General features: G+C 38.7%; 1 protein-coding gene across 1 annotated transcript; it reads right to left on the reverse strand.

Annotated features, from left to right (window-relative positions):
- Window positions 1-3051: 3051 nt before the first annotated feature.
- Window positions 3052-14849, reverse strand: LOC123506789 (heparan-sulfate 6-O-sulfotransferase 1-B-like). Its single transcript, XM_045259124.1, is given in 6 exon segments — window positions 3052-3923; window positions 3925-4086; window positions 9090-9255; window positions 10034-10145; window positions 13272-13395; window positions 13949-14849. Coding segments are annotated over 6 exon segments (1206 nt in total). The 5' UTR covers window positions 14518-14849; the 3' UTR covers window positions 3052-3850.
- Between the last annotated feature and the right edge of the window lie 2173 nt (window positions 14850-17022).

A 17022-nucleotide genomic window follows, 5' to 3' on the forward strand; every position in this document is an offset into this window, starting at 1 on the left:
CTCTCTCTCTCTCTCTCTCTCTCTCTCTCTCTCTCTCTCTCTCTCTCTCTCTCTCTCTCTCTCTCTCTCTCTCTCTCTCTCTCTCTCTCTCTCTCTCTCTCTCTCTCTCTCTCTCTCTCTCTCTCTCTCTCTCTCTCTCTCTCTCTCTCTCTCTCTCTCTCTCTCTCTCTCTCTCTCTCTCTCTCTCTCTCTCTCTCTCTCTCTCTCTCTCTCTCTCTCTCTCTCTCTCTCTCTCTCTCTCTCTCTCTCTCTCTCTCTCTCTCTCTCTCTCTCTCTCTCTCTCTCTCTCTCTCTCTCTCTCTCTCTCTCTCTCTCTCTCTCTCTCTCTCTCTCTCTCTCTCTCTCTCTCTCTCTCTCTCTCTCTCTCTCTCTCTCTCTCTCTCTCTCTCTCTCTCTCTCTCTCTCTCTCTCTCTCTCTCTCTCTCTCTCTCTCTCTCTCTCTCTCTCTCTCTCTCTCTCTCTCTCTCTCTCTCTCTCTCTCTCTCTCTCTCTCTCTCTCTCTCTCTCTCTCTCTCTCTCTCTCTCTCTCTCTCTCTCTCTCTCTCTCTCTCTCTCTCTCTCTCTCTCTCTCTCTCTCTCTCTCTCTCTCTCTCTCTCTCTCTCTCTCTCTCTCTCTCTCTCTCTCTCTCTCTCTCTCTCTCTCTCTCTCTCTCTCTTTAGTCATGGTGAATCAACGACTTGCAAATGGTGTTAAAGAGAGAGAGTAAGTAGCAAACTTGACCATGGTGATTTGGCAGCAAAGAAAAGGTTATATATGAAATTACCTGATGTATGGGTATGTGGGTTGGTTAAGTACATCACAGTGCACAGCTTGAGATTAATTATATTGGTTGTACTTAACTAGAATGTACACGAGAAGGTGAGATGAGCGTGTGTCTGTCTCCCGCAACTGTTAAAGTCACTAGTGAAGATTGACATTCTGAACACAGGTCTCGAAGGTTTCTAGTTTTGCTCGAGCTGTATCTTTGCTCCTTAACTGATTTTTTTCACCTTTTCACAACTTATTAGTTATCTTTATAGTCATTTGCAATATATTCAGACTTAAAGTAGTAAGTAAAAGTAGTAGTAGTTCTGACTGACTAGTTGATGTAAGAGAATGCAGCAGCAGCAGTAGTAGTAGTAGTAGTAGTAGTAGTAGTAGTAGTAGTAGTAGTAGTAGTAGTAGTAGTAGTAGTAGAAGTAGTAGTAGTAGTAGTAGTAGTATTAAGAAAACCTAGTTGCAGAAATTCGTTGGATGAAATTAACTCAGAAAATTAATGAAAGGAAAGTTAAGAAATGTAACTTAACCAAATATATTGATGTTTGATTTGAAGAATGTAGATATAAATAGAGAGAAATTATAAAGATAGTTGTATACTGAAAGATCTAATCTTGTTTGAAGTGAGGAAATAAAGAAAATTGAAGGAAAAATTAATTTTAGAGGCAAGAATATGAAAAGAAAGTTGAGGTATATACTGTAAAAGGGAGAAACTTGATTTACCTCAAACTTGAGGAAAAAAGAGAACATCATAGTGAAAAATAGAAAAATGAAAAGTTATATATTGTCTTGAAATGAGATTTGACCTAACCTAACTTGGAAGAGGAAGAGGCATGATGAAAAACCAAAAAATAAAAGAGAGAAAGAAAATGAAAGAAAAAAAAATATATTTCCAACACTACTTAACTAAAACTTTCTTTCAGCCAGCAGCCCACGGCCTGCAGGCAGGAGCAGGTGGCAAGTTTCAGCGGGAAGCATTGCCAAGGTAGAGAGCACAGCAAGATAAAAACTGAGATGAGCTGGTGTGGCAAGGACTAAAATATTGCTGTGTTTGAAGAATAAAGGAAAAGAAATGATTGTCGTTGCTTGGCTGTCTGGCTGCCTCTCTCACATGACAATGTACATTGTAAATAAACACATTGTAATTCTATATATATATATATATATATATATATATATATATATATATATATATATATATATATATATATATATATATATATATATATATATATACACACACACACACATAAATATAGTCTATGAATAGAATTTCCTTAAGCACATGTATATTTCCACAGATTTTCCAGCTGTTTTGTACAAAACTTCCTCAGAATTTCCTCAGATAGTAGTTTCCTTGAACTTTTCCTCTGATGACTATGAATTTCTCTATCTGAGAAAATTTTCTCAAAATATGAGATGTGTCAGGAAGCCATCCTCTTGAGAGTTCAAGTCAGAAGGAGAAATTACAGAAGCAGGCAGAGTTCAACAGTTTACCAGAAAAAGAGATAAATGAATGAATAAATAAACATATAGAATAAAATAAAATAAATAAGACATTATACAAGTTGGATGAAAGAAAAATAAACTCTTTTTGCAATTATTTTATATCCATAATTAGTCAAAACAGTAGAAAAAAAATGCCAACTATCTGTAATAAAAATTTGTACACTCATTGCTATTTCTTGGAACTTACTCATACATGTCTCAGTAATAATGCCTGAAATACAAACTTTGTTGTTGTTGAACTGTTCAGAAGGAGCGAAATTAAGTTGGTGAATCTGTACCTGTTATGAAAAACCATGAGGGAATAGGCTGAGTCATGATATTATATTAAGATCCATATCAGTTAGCTGGCTATTTAAATTTATACACAGAGAAAATAATATATTTCTATATTAGAACACAGTTTCTTGATGTTCAAAACTTTATTTCTTGTTGTCTTGTGCTCATAAGTCATTTCTAAGAACATCTGTTTGGGTTTTGAGCAGAAGAGCAGAGAGCAATATGGCAGGCACTAGTGTGTCTTGCATGTGGCAGCATGACTCACTACACAGATGACAAAATTTAGAGATAAAAATTTAGATATCACAGACGACAAAATTCGATAAAAAATTATTCGTGTGATTTTTATGTATATTAATAATGCAAAATAACAGATAGTGTATTGGTGTGCAAATCATTTCAAAATGGCATCTGGATGAGAAGGGATTTAATTTTACATAAATAAATCTTGTTATATGGTAATTTAGGTCATCCTGCTCGACATCCTGAGTGAAAAAAAAACATTTTCGTCAAGTTTTGAAAATATTTATAAAGAAAAATTCCTACATGCCCCCTCTTAAAAACCTGAAATTTACATTACTAACCGTCTTAGTCCCATACAGCTCACACTGAAGTCACACCTTATGGTAACAATGTTCATAGAAATCCTCAACCATATATTCTTACCAGTTTCAATAACTAGGCAACCAGAAACATCTGTGAAACATAACACTTGTAACATTAAGTGAAAATGTTGAATATGGTCAAGATGAAAACTTTCATGCATTATATGTATTCCTTGTTGTTTTCAGTTTAAAACTAAATCCTTGACAATTCATAGATCAATATTTTGTACATCGAAAATTACATAGACTTGTCCAAAATGTCTAGCTATACACTCCTTCAGACACTTAGCTCATACTTTACGTGTTATTAGTCAATTATTTAATCTTTTCCCTTTAAAAACATAATTTCATCTTTTTTATATAAACTTTTAAGCATATAATACATACTGCACTTAATAATTTTTTACTCTATAGGATTTTCTATTCTTTGCAACACAATAACTGTTTCTGAACTCTATTGAAACATCATATATTTGTGCACATTTTCATATGATGTCATAAATTTGCTTTCTTTTTTATATTCATAAAGATAATCCCTGTCTCACTTTTCATATATTCTGAAACTTGTATCCATTCCTTATGCTTTAATCTATTCATTAGCATCTGTATAAAATTCTTTCACTCAATTAAAAGAACACAAATGGCATCACAAAAGTGCTTCTAGTTTTGCATACTGTATAACAATATGTATAATTATAAAACATCATTCTCCACTTTCAACTTCTGCCCAAGGAAATATGCTTCCCATATTCTGGAAATGTTTTGTTGTACTGAGCTGACAATTTTTTGAAGCGTTGTTGGAAAAGCTCCACAGCATACTTGTAGAGTTCTATGTCCAGTGAATTCAGCTCCTCAATTCGTTTTATGGTTTCAGCATCAAGGTCCATCATAGCCATGTTAGTAACAGTCTCATTAAACTGCCTGAATTGCTTTTTGAACCTGTAGTGTTATAGAGGAGAAAACAAAATTTTTTTTTAAGCTTAGAATTAGTTTTTTTTCTTCTCTATTTTACATAAACATATAGAAAATTTATCTATTTCAACTTCAGGATTCAGATAAATGCTTAAAAGTATATGTACTCAAAATTTTATATATATCATCTTTAACTCTTCTACTATGCCTTTAGCATAGAAGATGATGACTGATTCATGACACAGATGAAATGAATTAATGAGGCAGTTCACAAAATTACTAAAACTAACTTCAATCACCTGTGCTCAAACTGGATCAAATGGGATGTAGATTAATCATGAGATATCTATTATCATGAATAGACCTCTATAAAGCAGATTGTCCTGATAATACAATGCAAATATTACAGGAATGAATGAGAAAAATAAAATAAATTGTTTTCCTCAGCCTAAGTTTACAGCAGTATAAACTCAAAGGCCTTCCCACAATAGCTACATGGAGAGACTGAGTCATATAGTTTGTTAAGTTGGCATTTTTGAGTTGCCATTAATGTTATCAGGTTAAAAGACCACAAAATTTCAATGAACATCCCATACTTACTTTGTGCTAAGTAACAGGGGCTTCTACATGAAAGAATACAAATCCAAGATTTCTTGTTTAGAGCTGAGTACATCCAAGAAAACTTTTAACATTTGCTACAGTAAAGCAATGGAAAAGTACCTATATATATATATATATATATATATATATATATATATATATATATATATATATATATATATATATATATATATATATACAGTAAGTCCTCGTTATCTGGTAGTTCTTTATCGGTAAATTCACAGTTACGGTATTTGGAAATTACTACCCTCGATTTGATATACGGTAAGAAAAATTCACAGATACTGTATCCACTCATGTCCGAGAGGGCCCTGCATGGGGGAGCAGGGGTGATGTCATCCACACCACACCTCCCCGCCACTCACAGTACTGACTTTAACTTGACCACCCTTGGAGCCTCTTATCTCTTCCCCTGCCCTCCTTTTTTTAATTGCATTACATATTACTGACATGCATTACTAATTAGATGAATAAATGAACTTGGCGTGGAATAAAGAATGGCCAGAATGCGCGCACGATTTCCCAGGCTTCGCTGAAGACGACATTGGTGCGATCAGAAATGACATAGTAAATCTGTGCCATAGGGCTGGCTTCGATGAAGTTGATGATGATGATGTTCAAGATCTTTTAGGAAGCCATACTGAATCTCTCTCAAATGATGAACTTATAGAGCTAGACGAGGCATCACAGGAGGCAGAAAAAGAGGGAGACGAGGAAGAAGAACCTGTGCGTGGCCTGGACATCAAAACTCTTAGAGAATGTCTCGGTGGTATCGAGAAAGCTCTGAAAACTCTGAACTCTGAAGGAACGTGACCCAAATTCTGTCAGGAGTAGCAAAGTGGCTCATGATGTAGAGAAAAGTGTCAAGATTTATCAAGAAATCTATGATGAAAAAATAAGAAAAACTAAACGGTCCTCCATCTATTTGTTCTTCAAGCCAGTCAGACATGCTATCCTTGTCACATCTGCCGACCCTGCTACAGCTGGCCCTTCCTCAATATTCTCTTTCTTCAAACCATTGAAATGTGCTGACCCTTCTACATCTGCTTCCAACAGTGTAGACGACGACGTCTTATCCTCATATGACACTCAGCAAAAGATAAGTAAGGGCTGAAATCCCTACTGTCCCTTAGCCTCGGGAAGGACATCATTTGATACTATACATGGCGATTGAATGGTAAATAAAAAATATTTTCTGTTTATTTCTTTTGTGCAGTATTTTACTTTTTTTTTTATTTTTTAATGGTTATTTTCATGTATTTTTATTTCTGTAGGGATGACTTTCAACGTGCTGGAACGTATTCCCTATTATTACATGTTATAATGGGTTCGGTATATGGTAAATTTGATATGCGGTAAGGTTTTCAGGAATGCATATGTACCGTTTAACGAGGACTTACTGTATATCTATCTATCTATCTATCCTCTCCCTATCTCTCCTCTCTCCTCTCCTCTCTCCTCCTCCTCCTCCTCCTCCTCCTCCTCCCTCCTCCTCCTCCTCCTCCTCTCTCTCTCTCTCTCTCTCTCTCTCTCTATATATATATATATATATATATATATATATATATATATATATATATATAAAGTCCCGGTTACGCCGGTCTCGAGTTACGTCAAACTCGTAGTTACGTCAGTCCACTATAAGGCAATTTAACCCCTTCGCCCCGGATGTTAAAAAGCCCACCTATATGATATATGGGTGGTAGTGCCACGCCTGAGCACGGAAACTCGTGCAAGCTTGTCATACTTGTCGCTATTTTTGTATTATGCTGCTATTTTTAGTCACTATATCGCCTTCAAGAGGAAAGTGGACGCTCTCTCTCGGAGAGAGAGAGAGAGAGAGAGAGAGAGAGAGAGAGAGAGAGAGAGAGAGAGAGAGAGAGAGAGAGAGAGAGAGAGAGAGAGAGAGAGAGAGAGAGAGAGTGTGACATTTGCTAATATTTTAGACACAAGCGGACGATGTAGCTTATCTTCGAGAGGAAGAGGGGAGGAGGAGAGAGAGAGAGAGAGAGAGAGAGAGAGAGAGAGAGAGAGAGAGAGAGAGAGAGAGAGAGAGAGAGAGAGAGAGAGAGAGAGAGAGAGAGAGAGAGAGAGAATTAGAACATTTTTTGTGTGTGTGTGTGTGTGTGTGTGTGTGTGTGTGTGTGTGTGTGTGTGTGTGTGTGTGTGTGTGTGTAATTTTCACTGTTTGATCTGCTGCAGTCTCTGACGAGACAGCCAGACGTTACCCTACGGAACGAGCTCAGAACTCATTATTTCCGATCTTGGATAGGTCTGAGACCAGGCACACACCACACACCGGGACAACAAGGTCACAACTCCTCGATTTACATCCCTTACCTACTCACTGCTAGGTGAACAGGGCTACACGTGAGGAGACACACCCAAATATCTCCACCCGGCCGGGGAATCGAACCCGGTCCTCTGGCTTGTGAAGCCAGCGCTCTAACCACTGAGCTACCGGTGTGTGTGTGTGTGTGTGTGTGTGTGTGTGTGTGTGTGTGTGTGTGTGTGTGTGTGTGTGTGTGTGTGTGTGTGTGTGTGTGTGTGTGTGTGTGAATGTTACAAGGCGGGACGATGTAACTTATCTTCGAAGGGAGAGGGGAGGGAGGGAAGGAGATGGGAGGAGGAAAGGGAGATGGGTGAGAGAGAGAGAGAGAGAGAGAGAGAGAGAGAGAGAGAGAGAGAGAGAGAGAGAGAGAGAGAGAGAGAGAGAGAGAGAGAGAGAGAGAGAGAGAGAGAGAGAGAGAGAGAGAGAGAGAGAGAGAGAGAGAGAGAGAGAGATGGGTAATTTTAGACACAAGGCATGTAGCTTATCTTTAGTGATTGGTGGAGACAAGGATGATGGGAGGAGCACTAGGATTTCAAGGACAGCATACGGCGTGTGTAGTTGGTATCCAACACACTATACGGGACAACTGAACTGAAGAAAGCTCAGAAAAGAAATATGACGTCTACGTAGGCGTCACCGTATTTGCTACTGGGGCTTCATGACACCCACATAGGCATCACCGTATTGAAGGGGTTAAGATTAAAAAAATTGAAAATTTATAAATCGTAAAGTGCGGGATTTATTGTTATTGTTGGTGGTTGCCCGCCACACCGCCTGCCTCACGCTTGAATACAATAACACCCTGCCTCAGTTCCACCACACCATTGCCCCTGGCAAGAGTGTTATCCTAAACAGGTTGATTTCTGGGAAATCCTATTTTCAGTAGGAAACCAATCACTAAGGTAGCTACGAGCAGCATCTTTAATGGGCCAAACGTTTCGACATTTCATCTTATGTCATCATCAGTGGTTATCCTACTTCTGCGTTTACTGACTCAAGTTCTTAGTATCTTGCTCAATGGCACCAAAGAGAAAACTTCTTAGTGACAGCAGTGATGCTAAGAAAAGGAAAACCATTATGCTACAAGAAAAAGAGGACATAATTAAAAGACATGAGAAGGGAGGCAGCAGCTGTGTGTGAGAGAGGGAAGAAAATGGGAAGCCCGTTACCATGACAATGAGGAGGTTGACAACCTTGAGGGCTCGCACACCCATCACAACAATAACAACTCCGGAGCCTTCACCTGGGCCACACGACACTCACAGCTGACTTGCACCGTCTGCGCCTGTCTGCTGATCCCTATTGCCCTTTCTTATTGCATTTCCTGCCCCGCTGCCCACCCTTCTACTCCCACCGCACTGCACTATGCTCCCAGCTGTCCGCCCTGGGTGTCACAACATTCGACCTGCCCACCCTCCTGGCGGCCTCAGGCGTCCACCCCTCTCGGCAACCTGCAGTCCTTTGCGTTCGTGGCCCTAATCAACAACAAAAACAAGCTTGTGTTTCATATTCCTACATAGTTGTAAATAATAACAATATAACCTTTAACTTACCTGAATGACCATAAACAATGATTGGTTGAAAACTCCATAATATGCTTTGAAATGTACGGAAACTCGAGTTACCTACAAAATCGACTTACGTCATGTTTCAGGAACGTAACTCTGACGTAAAGCGAGACCTTACTGTATATATATATATATATATATACCTTCCCCCAGTGATTTTCCTTTAAATCAAGATTTTCTCTTTTTGTGCAACAAACTACTAATAAATGAGTGTAATGTTCTCCTGCCTGCACTGCAAGAAATAACCGAGATATATGACTTGAGACACTGAGATGCTTTTTTTTCTAAACCTCTTCTTTTAAGATTTCAATCCAAGTCTCTAACATATGTACATAATAGTTCAAAGATTAGTACAATCAAAATTTGTGGAATATCCTTGAATTAGCATGAACATAGCATGCGTTGAAAGTTATGGTTACTATTTAGTCTTGAATTAGCATGAACATAGCATGTGTTGAAAGTTATGGTTACTATTTAGTAAATTTTTTAAAATTCTTCAATAGCCTTACCTGAGATTAAAAATCACTTCAAACAGGTACTGACTAATGCCTTGCTCTTCAGTCAGGCCATAAAAAGCCATCTTCTTCAGATTTCTTTTTGCAGAAAGCAGCATTATCCTGCCTCTATCTTCAGGAGTCATCATGGAAGTGTTGTAGCATCCAACTAATGACAGATCTACAAGAGGAAGACCCATGTATCATCACTTCACAATAAATATAGATTTATTCTCAAAGGTATTTTCAAGTAAGAATAGAAATATGTAGGACATCAATCACCCAATGAAATTTGAGATTGTTTTGAATACCTTGAGTTCCTGTGAATGAAGAAATAAAAATAAACATGGCTTAAAATTAATGAAGAGGAATTAGAAGCATTTGATAATAGACAGTAATGAATAGAAAACCAATACTGCATGATGAATTAGTAATACCAAATGAACTGTATGGACTGGTACATCAAATACATATATAAATGATATATGGTGTTTGATGGACTTGTAGTGAGTAATACATAAGGAGAGAATGAGAAATGAGGAAATATGAAAGAACTGGTGCTACAAAAGATATAGCAGATTAAATTGAGCATACAATCTTACAATACTTTGAACATACAGATGGAATGGAAATAGACTGACTGGTGAAGATAATTGGATTTATTGTGAAAGGTATTAGGGTGTGGACAATACTAAAGCTTATTTTCATAAGACTTGTGTCTAGAATGGAACCATATAAAGAAAAAAAAGATGTGCACAGGAGCCCAAAACTATAAAACTGTACTTCCCAAAAGATAACTACATATTTGAAAGTAAAAAAAGAGAGGGAAATTTAGTTTTGAGTGTGTGTTTTGATACTCTTCTGAAACAATTAAAAACATAGGAAGGAGGAAAAACAGAAACAGGTAGAGAATTTCAAACCTAGCCTCACAATTTGCTGTCTAACTCAAGATAACAAACCTGCCAACATCCGTGTCTCTCTGTTCATAGCCAAGTTGCTACTGCATGCCATGAACTCATCCATAGTGACATTTTCCCAAATCTTTGTGTGATAACATGGTGGCACCTCCATCTAGAAATGAGCATAAACAATAAATAACATAGTAAATAAATAACATAGTGTACTGAGCACAACAGTCAAGGGTATATACTGTGGAAATAAGTAACCTGAGAGTGACATGAGCTGAGTGTGTGGGTGTATTTACCTACTTGTAGTTTTACTGGACCTGGGCATTATGCTCATGTGGCCCTGTCTCCATATCTACATTTGTCCAACTTTTCTTTAAAGCTGTGCACACTACTTGCTGACACCACTTCACTCGGGCAATTCCCTGCATACTTCTTTGTGGAAAGCTGAATTTTTTAATGGTCTTAAAGCATCTTCCCATCCTCAACTTTTTAAAATGACATCTTGTGCTTCTACTGGTGACTTCATCTCTTAGTAATAGCTCTTTGTGTGTAATTCACTGTTTGATCTGCTGCAGTCTCTGACGAGACAGCCAGACGTTACCCTACGGAACGAGCTCAGAGCTCATTATTTCCTATCTTGGGATAGATCTGAGACCAGGCACATATCACACACCGGGACAACAAGGTCACAACTCCTTGATTTACATCCCGTACCTACTCACTGCTAGGTGAACAGGGGCTACACGTGAAAGGAGACACACCCAAATATCTCCACCCGGCCGGGGAATCGAACCCCGGTCATCTGGCTTGTGAAGCCAGCGCTCTAACCACTGAGCTACCGGACCATGTGTGTGTGTGTGTGTGTGTGTGTGTGTGTGTGTGTGTGTGTGTGTGTGTGTGTGTGTGTTTACCTAGTTATAGTTTTACAGGGCCTGGGCTTTATGCTCGTGTGGCCCCTTCTCCATATCTACACTTATCCAATCTTACTTTAAAAGTATGCACACTCGTTGAAGCCACTACTTCTTCATTTAAACTGTTCCATGTCTCAATACATCTTTGCGGGAAACTATATTTTTTAACACCTCTCAGACATCTTCCTTTTCTCAGCTTTTTACTATGTGATCTTGTGCTTCGAATGTCATATTTTTCTCTCAGGATCAGTTTCTCATTATCCACTTGGTCCATTCCGTTGATCAATTTATAAACTTGTATCAGATCTCCTCTCTCCTTCTTTGTTCCAGGGTTGGTAGATCCATAGCCTTTAGTCTCTCCTCATATGTCATCCCTTCAAATTCTGGAACCATTCTTGTAGCCATTTTTGTAGTCTCCAACTTCCTTATGTGTTTCTTTTATGAGGGGTCCACACTACTCCTGCATATTCCAATCTGGGTCTTATTATAGTACTTATCAATTTCTTCATCATTTCTTTGTCCATGTAGTGAAATGCTACTCCAATATTCCTTAGCAAATTATATGTTTCTCTAAAAATTCTATCAATATGGCTTACTGGTTGATTGTTTTCTTCCATCGTCACTCCTAAGTCCTTTTCCTTTTTACTTTCTCCAGTTCTACTCCATCTCCCATCTTATAGATTCCCACAGGTCGTCTTTCACTCTTTCCCATTTCCATGACATGGCTTTTGTTCACATTGAATTCCATTTCCCACTTTTACTCCATTCCCAGATCTTATTTAGGTCTTCTTGCAGTATTTCACAATCCTCCTTTTGCTTTATAACTCTGCACAGTTTCATATCATCTGCAAACAGATTTATGTAGCTGTTCACTCCTTCTGGCATGTCGTTAATATAAATGAGGAAAAGTATTGGTGCCAATACTGACCCCTGTGGCACTCCGCTTTCTACTGCTCTCCACTTGGACTTCATATCTTTAACTACCGTCCTTATTTCTCTCCCCCTCAAATAATTTTCTATCCATCTCAATGTGCTTCCTTTTAAGCCACCCTTCTCCTCTAACTTCCATAGTAATCTTGCATGTGGCACTTTGTCAAATGCCTTTTTTAAATCCAAATAAATACAGTCAACCCATCCTCTCTCTCTTGTACTCTATCAACTATTCTAGAATAGAAACTCAATAAATTAGTTACACACGACCGTCTTTTCTAAAACCAAATTGGCTATTTGATATTAATTTGTTGTCTTCAAGGAACTCGATCCATTGTTTCTTTATTATTCTTTCACACATCTTGCATATTACACTAGTTAGTGATACCGGTCTGTAATTTAAAGGTTCTTCCTTCCTTCTGCTCTTATATATGGGAACCACCTCAGCTCTTTTCCATTCTACTGGTACTGTTCCATTTTCTATTGAGCATTTTATAATGTTGTATATAGGACTTGCTAGTTCTTCCCTACATTCTTTCAGTATTCTGCCTGAGACTTCATCCGGTCCCATTGCCTTCTCTTCATCCAGTTCCTTCATTAACTCTTTTATTTCAAGCTTGGTTACTTTAATCTCTTTCATATAGACTGTCTCTCTATTACCCTGTGGCCTTTCAAATTTGGATTCCTTAGTAAAGACCTCCTGAAATTTTTCTTTAAAACTATGTACACTCTTTGCCGACACCACTTCCTCACTCAAACTGTTCCAAGTCTCAACACATCTTTGCGGGAAACTAATTTTTTTAACATCTCTCAGACATCGTTTCTTACTATGCGATCTTGTGCTTCTAAAGTCATATTCTTCTCTCAGGATCAGTTTCTCATTATCCACTTCATCCATTCCGTTAATCAATTTATAAACTTGTATCAGATCCCCTCTCTCTCTTCTCTGCTCCAAGGTTGGTAGATCCATAGCCTTTAGTCTCTCCTCATATGTCATCCCTTTAAATTCTGGAACCATTCTTGTAGCCATTTTTTGTAGTCTCTCTAATTTTCTTATGTGTTTCTTTTTATGGGGAGTCCACACAACTCCTGCGGACTCCCCATAAAAAGAAACACATAAGAAAATTAGAGAGACTACAAAAAGTGTGTGTGTGTGTGTGTGTGTGTGTGTGCACTTGCTATCTGAAATTCAATATGGTGTATGCCACAAAAATATATAGTAAATAAATTATGTGAGACAAGAAATCTACGGGCCATTGCCAAAGGCCTGTGATACCTTCGGCCCCCTTAAAAAAAATAAATAAAAAAATTTTAAAGTGAGACAAGAACTTTCTACTTTTCTCATTTCCCTCTGTCTAGGAGTGTCCCCCATGGTAGGATGGTGTGTTGCCTTCAAGTGATAAATGCTGCCCAAAATAAACATGAAATCTGGTTTTCAAAATCAATACCTTGGTGGCAGTTCGGCCTTGGCACTTCAAAATAGCGTTATTCCACCCTGTTTTAAGGCGAACATGGTGGAATTCACTGACAAACCGATGAATAGGATGTCTTAGCATGGTGATATAAAAGTACCTGGGAAGTGGGAAAAAAATATGTTACTAGGTATCTGTCCTTAGAAAAACTATATGAACAGAGCAAAGTGACTGCACAGGCACTCACCCTGAGCTTTTTTCAGGACATTACTGGTAAGGCCAAAATTATAACCAAAGACAGAGATTTTTGGTCAATCATAAAAGTCTTGGCGCTATAACAACTCATACTTAATATATAATAATTGGAAAAATATTTACGTGGATGTTAATGATGTACAACCGATGAATGAAAGATGAGATTGAATATCCACTAAGATACACCACAAGGATACACACTACAAACATATCATATACCTAGGGCACACAACACCCTAAATGGAACCTCAAATTTGCAGTTTACAAATATCTCAACTAGCTATACATATGTTGAACAGGCAGCCTGAAGGGCAAGGATGTCTATATTAGGAAGTTTTGCTGTTCAGACATTAATACCATCAATAGTACTTATAATCTGCAGCATTAGTAGTGTTTATAATTTGCAATGTAAAGTAGTTCTCACATTCTATTTTACCATTAAACAGTAATACACTTACCTTTTCTTGATTCTATTACCATTACGTTTATTCATGACTTTATCCACACAATTGGAGTTGGTTAGTTCTGTCCAGCCTGCATGGACGCCACACCTCCATCCAGTGGTGTGCCGGGAGAATAACCAGGTCTCAGATGAATTCTTGCCAGGCCGAGGGCAGGTGCACCACTTCACGGTTCCATGGCACACACATGGACGCGCCAACTCCAAGTCCGTTACGAGATGCTGTCCAAATGTTGTCCCACCAGTCTTCTGAATATGCAAAAACACGATGACATCACGGCCCTCGATGTCAAACTTCAAGTTTTGATCCACCACATCATCAAAGGATGGCCCCACGTCTGTCTGGGATATGTGGAGTAGTGGCTGTCCAACCAAATTTGTTCTAAAGTGCAATTGGTCAAGAGTGTCTCTGAATACATGAAGAGGCTTGGAGTAAACAGAGTCGGACAAGTAAAATCCAAGATACTTAAATCCTGCCTTGCCCATCAACGTTAATACAACTAGAAGATATATGCATTTGTTCCTTCCTCTCCGCATAAATATTTCTTTCACAAGCCTCATGCTCATCACATAAAATGAAATTCAAATGAAAAAAATCAGAAGTAAGATCTAAGTTAGTATTAGTCTAGTGGCAGTACACTCCACCGCTTCAATCTCCGCACTGTCACTATCTTGAATAATCGTACTCGTATTTGATTTTGACGTGGCTGTACTTAGACAACACAGCCACACTGTCGCAAACAATCTAACAGTACATCTATAAAAGAAGAACATTCAATAAAAGTAGCTAACAAAGTTAGTTTTTAAAGTATTACTTCATACAGACCTACTATAGCTATGTTTCATATTGACTATTTTTCCACAAAAGAGAAGGTATTTTGATACATATCAAAGTTACAACGTGGCGGCACCTAGTAAAGAATGACGTGTCACTTATAATACCTGCACGCAACATCACAGATCACAGATGTCAGACAGATCAGCTGTGAGGTCTTGCGGTGGATGCCAGCTGTCTGTGTGTACGGCGCCACCCAAACACTGCTTCACCATACGTCTGGCAGCCAGCTAGCCACTCATGTGCCGACTGCCGAGCCTTTTAAAAAATTTCTTGTTTGTGTGTGTGCTTGACTGCGTGTTCAGTCCTGTTTTCAGTTCCTGAAAGATTTTCTTCCTTAAATCATGTACATAATTTTCTTACTTTCTTTCATGTCTCTTTCAGTAGAAAGTATTTTCTGTGTAAGGTTGCTGTTAATTCTTGTTCTATTCTTGCTATAAATACGCCTTGATATGCAGTACAGTGTAGTAGAAAGTAGTACAGGTCCTCTTCTTGATCCATGTTGCATATACTGCACCCAGTGTCTTGATGTTGGTGTTCCTTAATTCCTGTCATTATAGTGGAAGACAGTTTGTTCTGGGCTTGTAGCAGATAATAGACGCTGGGCTGTTATTAATGACACCATCTAGAAATATTTATTTCCATATATAGAGTAGTATCTATAACTGACAATGAAGCCTCCTCTACTGAACCTCATCTTCTTTTCCTCACCGAAACACAGCTGTCTGAGGCAACTGACAGTAGCCCCTTCTCTGTTCCCTCCTACTTTCTCTATTCTTATTTTCATTCCAAAGCTGGACGTTGCGTCTATGTGCGCAACGACTTAACTTGCTCTCGTGCCCACGCTCTTGAGTCTAACGAATTTTCCACCATCTGGCTACGACTTAACAGTCACTCTCAAACTAAATTCATCTGTGCTGTTTATCTCTCCCCTAACTCTTCTGACTATAGTAAATTCTTCGACTACTTAACTTCTAAAGTGGAGCACATTCTGTCCCTCAAACTACCGTCCTATATCTTTAATCTCTTGCTTGTCTAAAGTTTTTTAATCTATCCTGAATAGGAAAATTCTCAAACATCTGTCACTTCACAATCTTCTGTCTGATCACCAGTATCGCTTCCGTCAAGGAAGTCGCTCTACTGGTGATCGTCTGGCTTTCCTTACTCAGTCTTAGTCTTCCTTTTTTAGAGATTTCGGTGAAACTTTTGCTGTAGCGTTAGACATATTAAAAGCTTTTGATAGAGTCTGGTATAAAGCTTTGATTTCAAAACTGCCCTCCTACTCTGCAACTTTATCTCAAGTTTCCTTTCCGACCGCTCTATTGCTCCTGTGGTAGACGGCTACTGTTCCTCAGGGTTCTGTCCTGTCACCCACTCTCTTTCTATTATTCATTAATGACATTCTTAAGCAAACTTCTTGCCCTATCCACTCCTACGCTGATGATACCACCCTACATCTTTCCACGTTCTTTCAGAGACGTCCAACCCATCAGGAAGTCAACAGATCACGCGGGGACGCCACGGAACGCCTGACTTCCGATCTTTCTAAGATTTCCGGTTGGGGCAGAAAAAATCTAGTAGTTTTCAATGCCTCAAAAACTCAATTCCTCCATCTATCAACTTGACACAACCTTCCAGACAACTATCCCCTCTTCTTCAATTACACTCAACTGCATGTCTCCCTCTTCCACAATGAATATCCTCGGTCTGTCCTTTGCTCATAATCTTAACTGGAAACTTCACATCTCATCTCTTGCTAAAACAGCTTCTATGAAGTTAGGTGTTCTGAGGCGTCTCCGACAGTTTTCCTCGTCCCTCCAACTGCTTACTCCCTGTATGGAGTACTCTTCGCATGTTTTTTTTTTGGGGGTTTCAGTCACACAGCTTTGCTTGATAGAGTGGAATCGAAACCTCTTCGTCTCATCAACTCCCTCCTCTCACTAATTGTCTTCAGCCTCTTTCTCACCGCCGAAATGTTGCATCCCTTCCTATCGTTTATTGCTATTTTCATGGTAACTGTTCATCTGATCTTGCTAACTGCATGCCTCCCCTTCTCCTGTGGCCTCGCTGCACAAGGCTCTCTTCTTCCTCTCATCTCTATTCTGTCCAACTCTCTAATGCAAGAGTTAACCAGTACTCTCAGTCATTCATCCCTTTCACTGATAAACTCTGGAACTCCCTCCCTGCATCTGTATTTCCGAATTCCTAAAATTGTCTTCTTTTAAGAAGGTGGTATC

Source organism: Portunus trituberculatus, chromosome 20, assembly GCF_017591435.1.
Source record: "Portunus trituberculatus isolate SZX2019 chromosome 20, ASM1759143v1, whole genome shotgun sequence".
In the NCBI taxonomy this organism is placed as follows: domain Eukaryota; kingdom Metazoa; phylum Arthropoda; class Malacostraca; order Decapoda; family Portunidae; genus Portunus; species Portunus trituberculatus.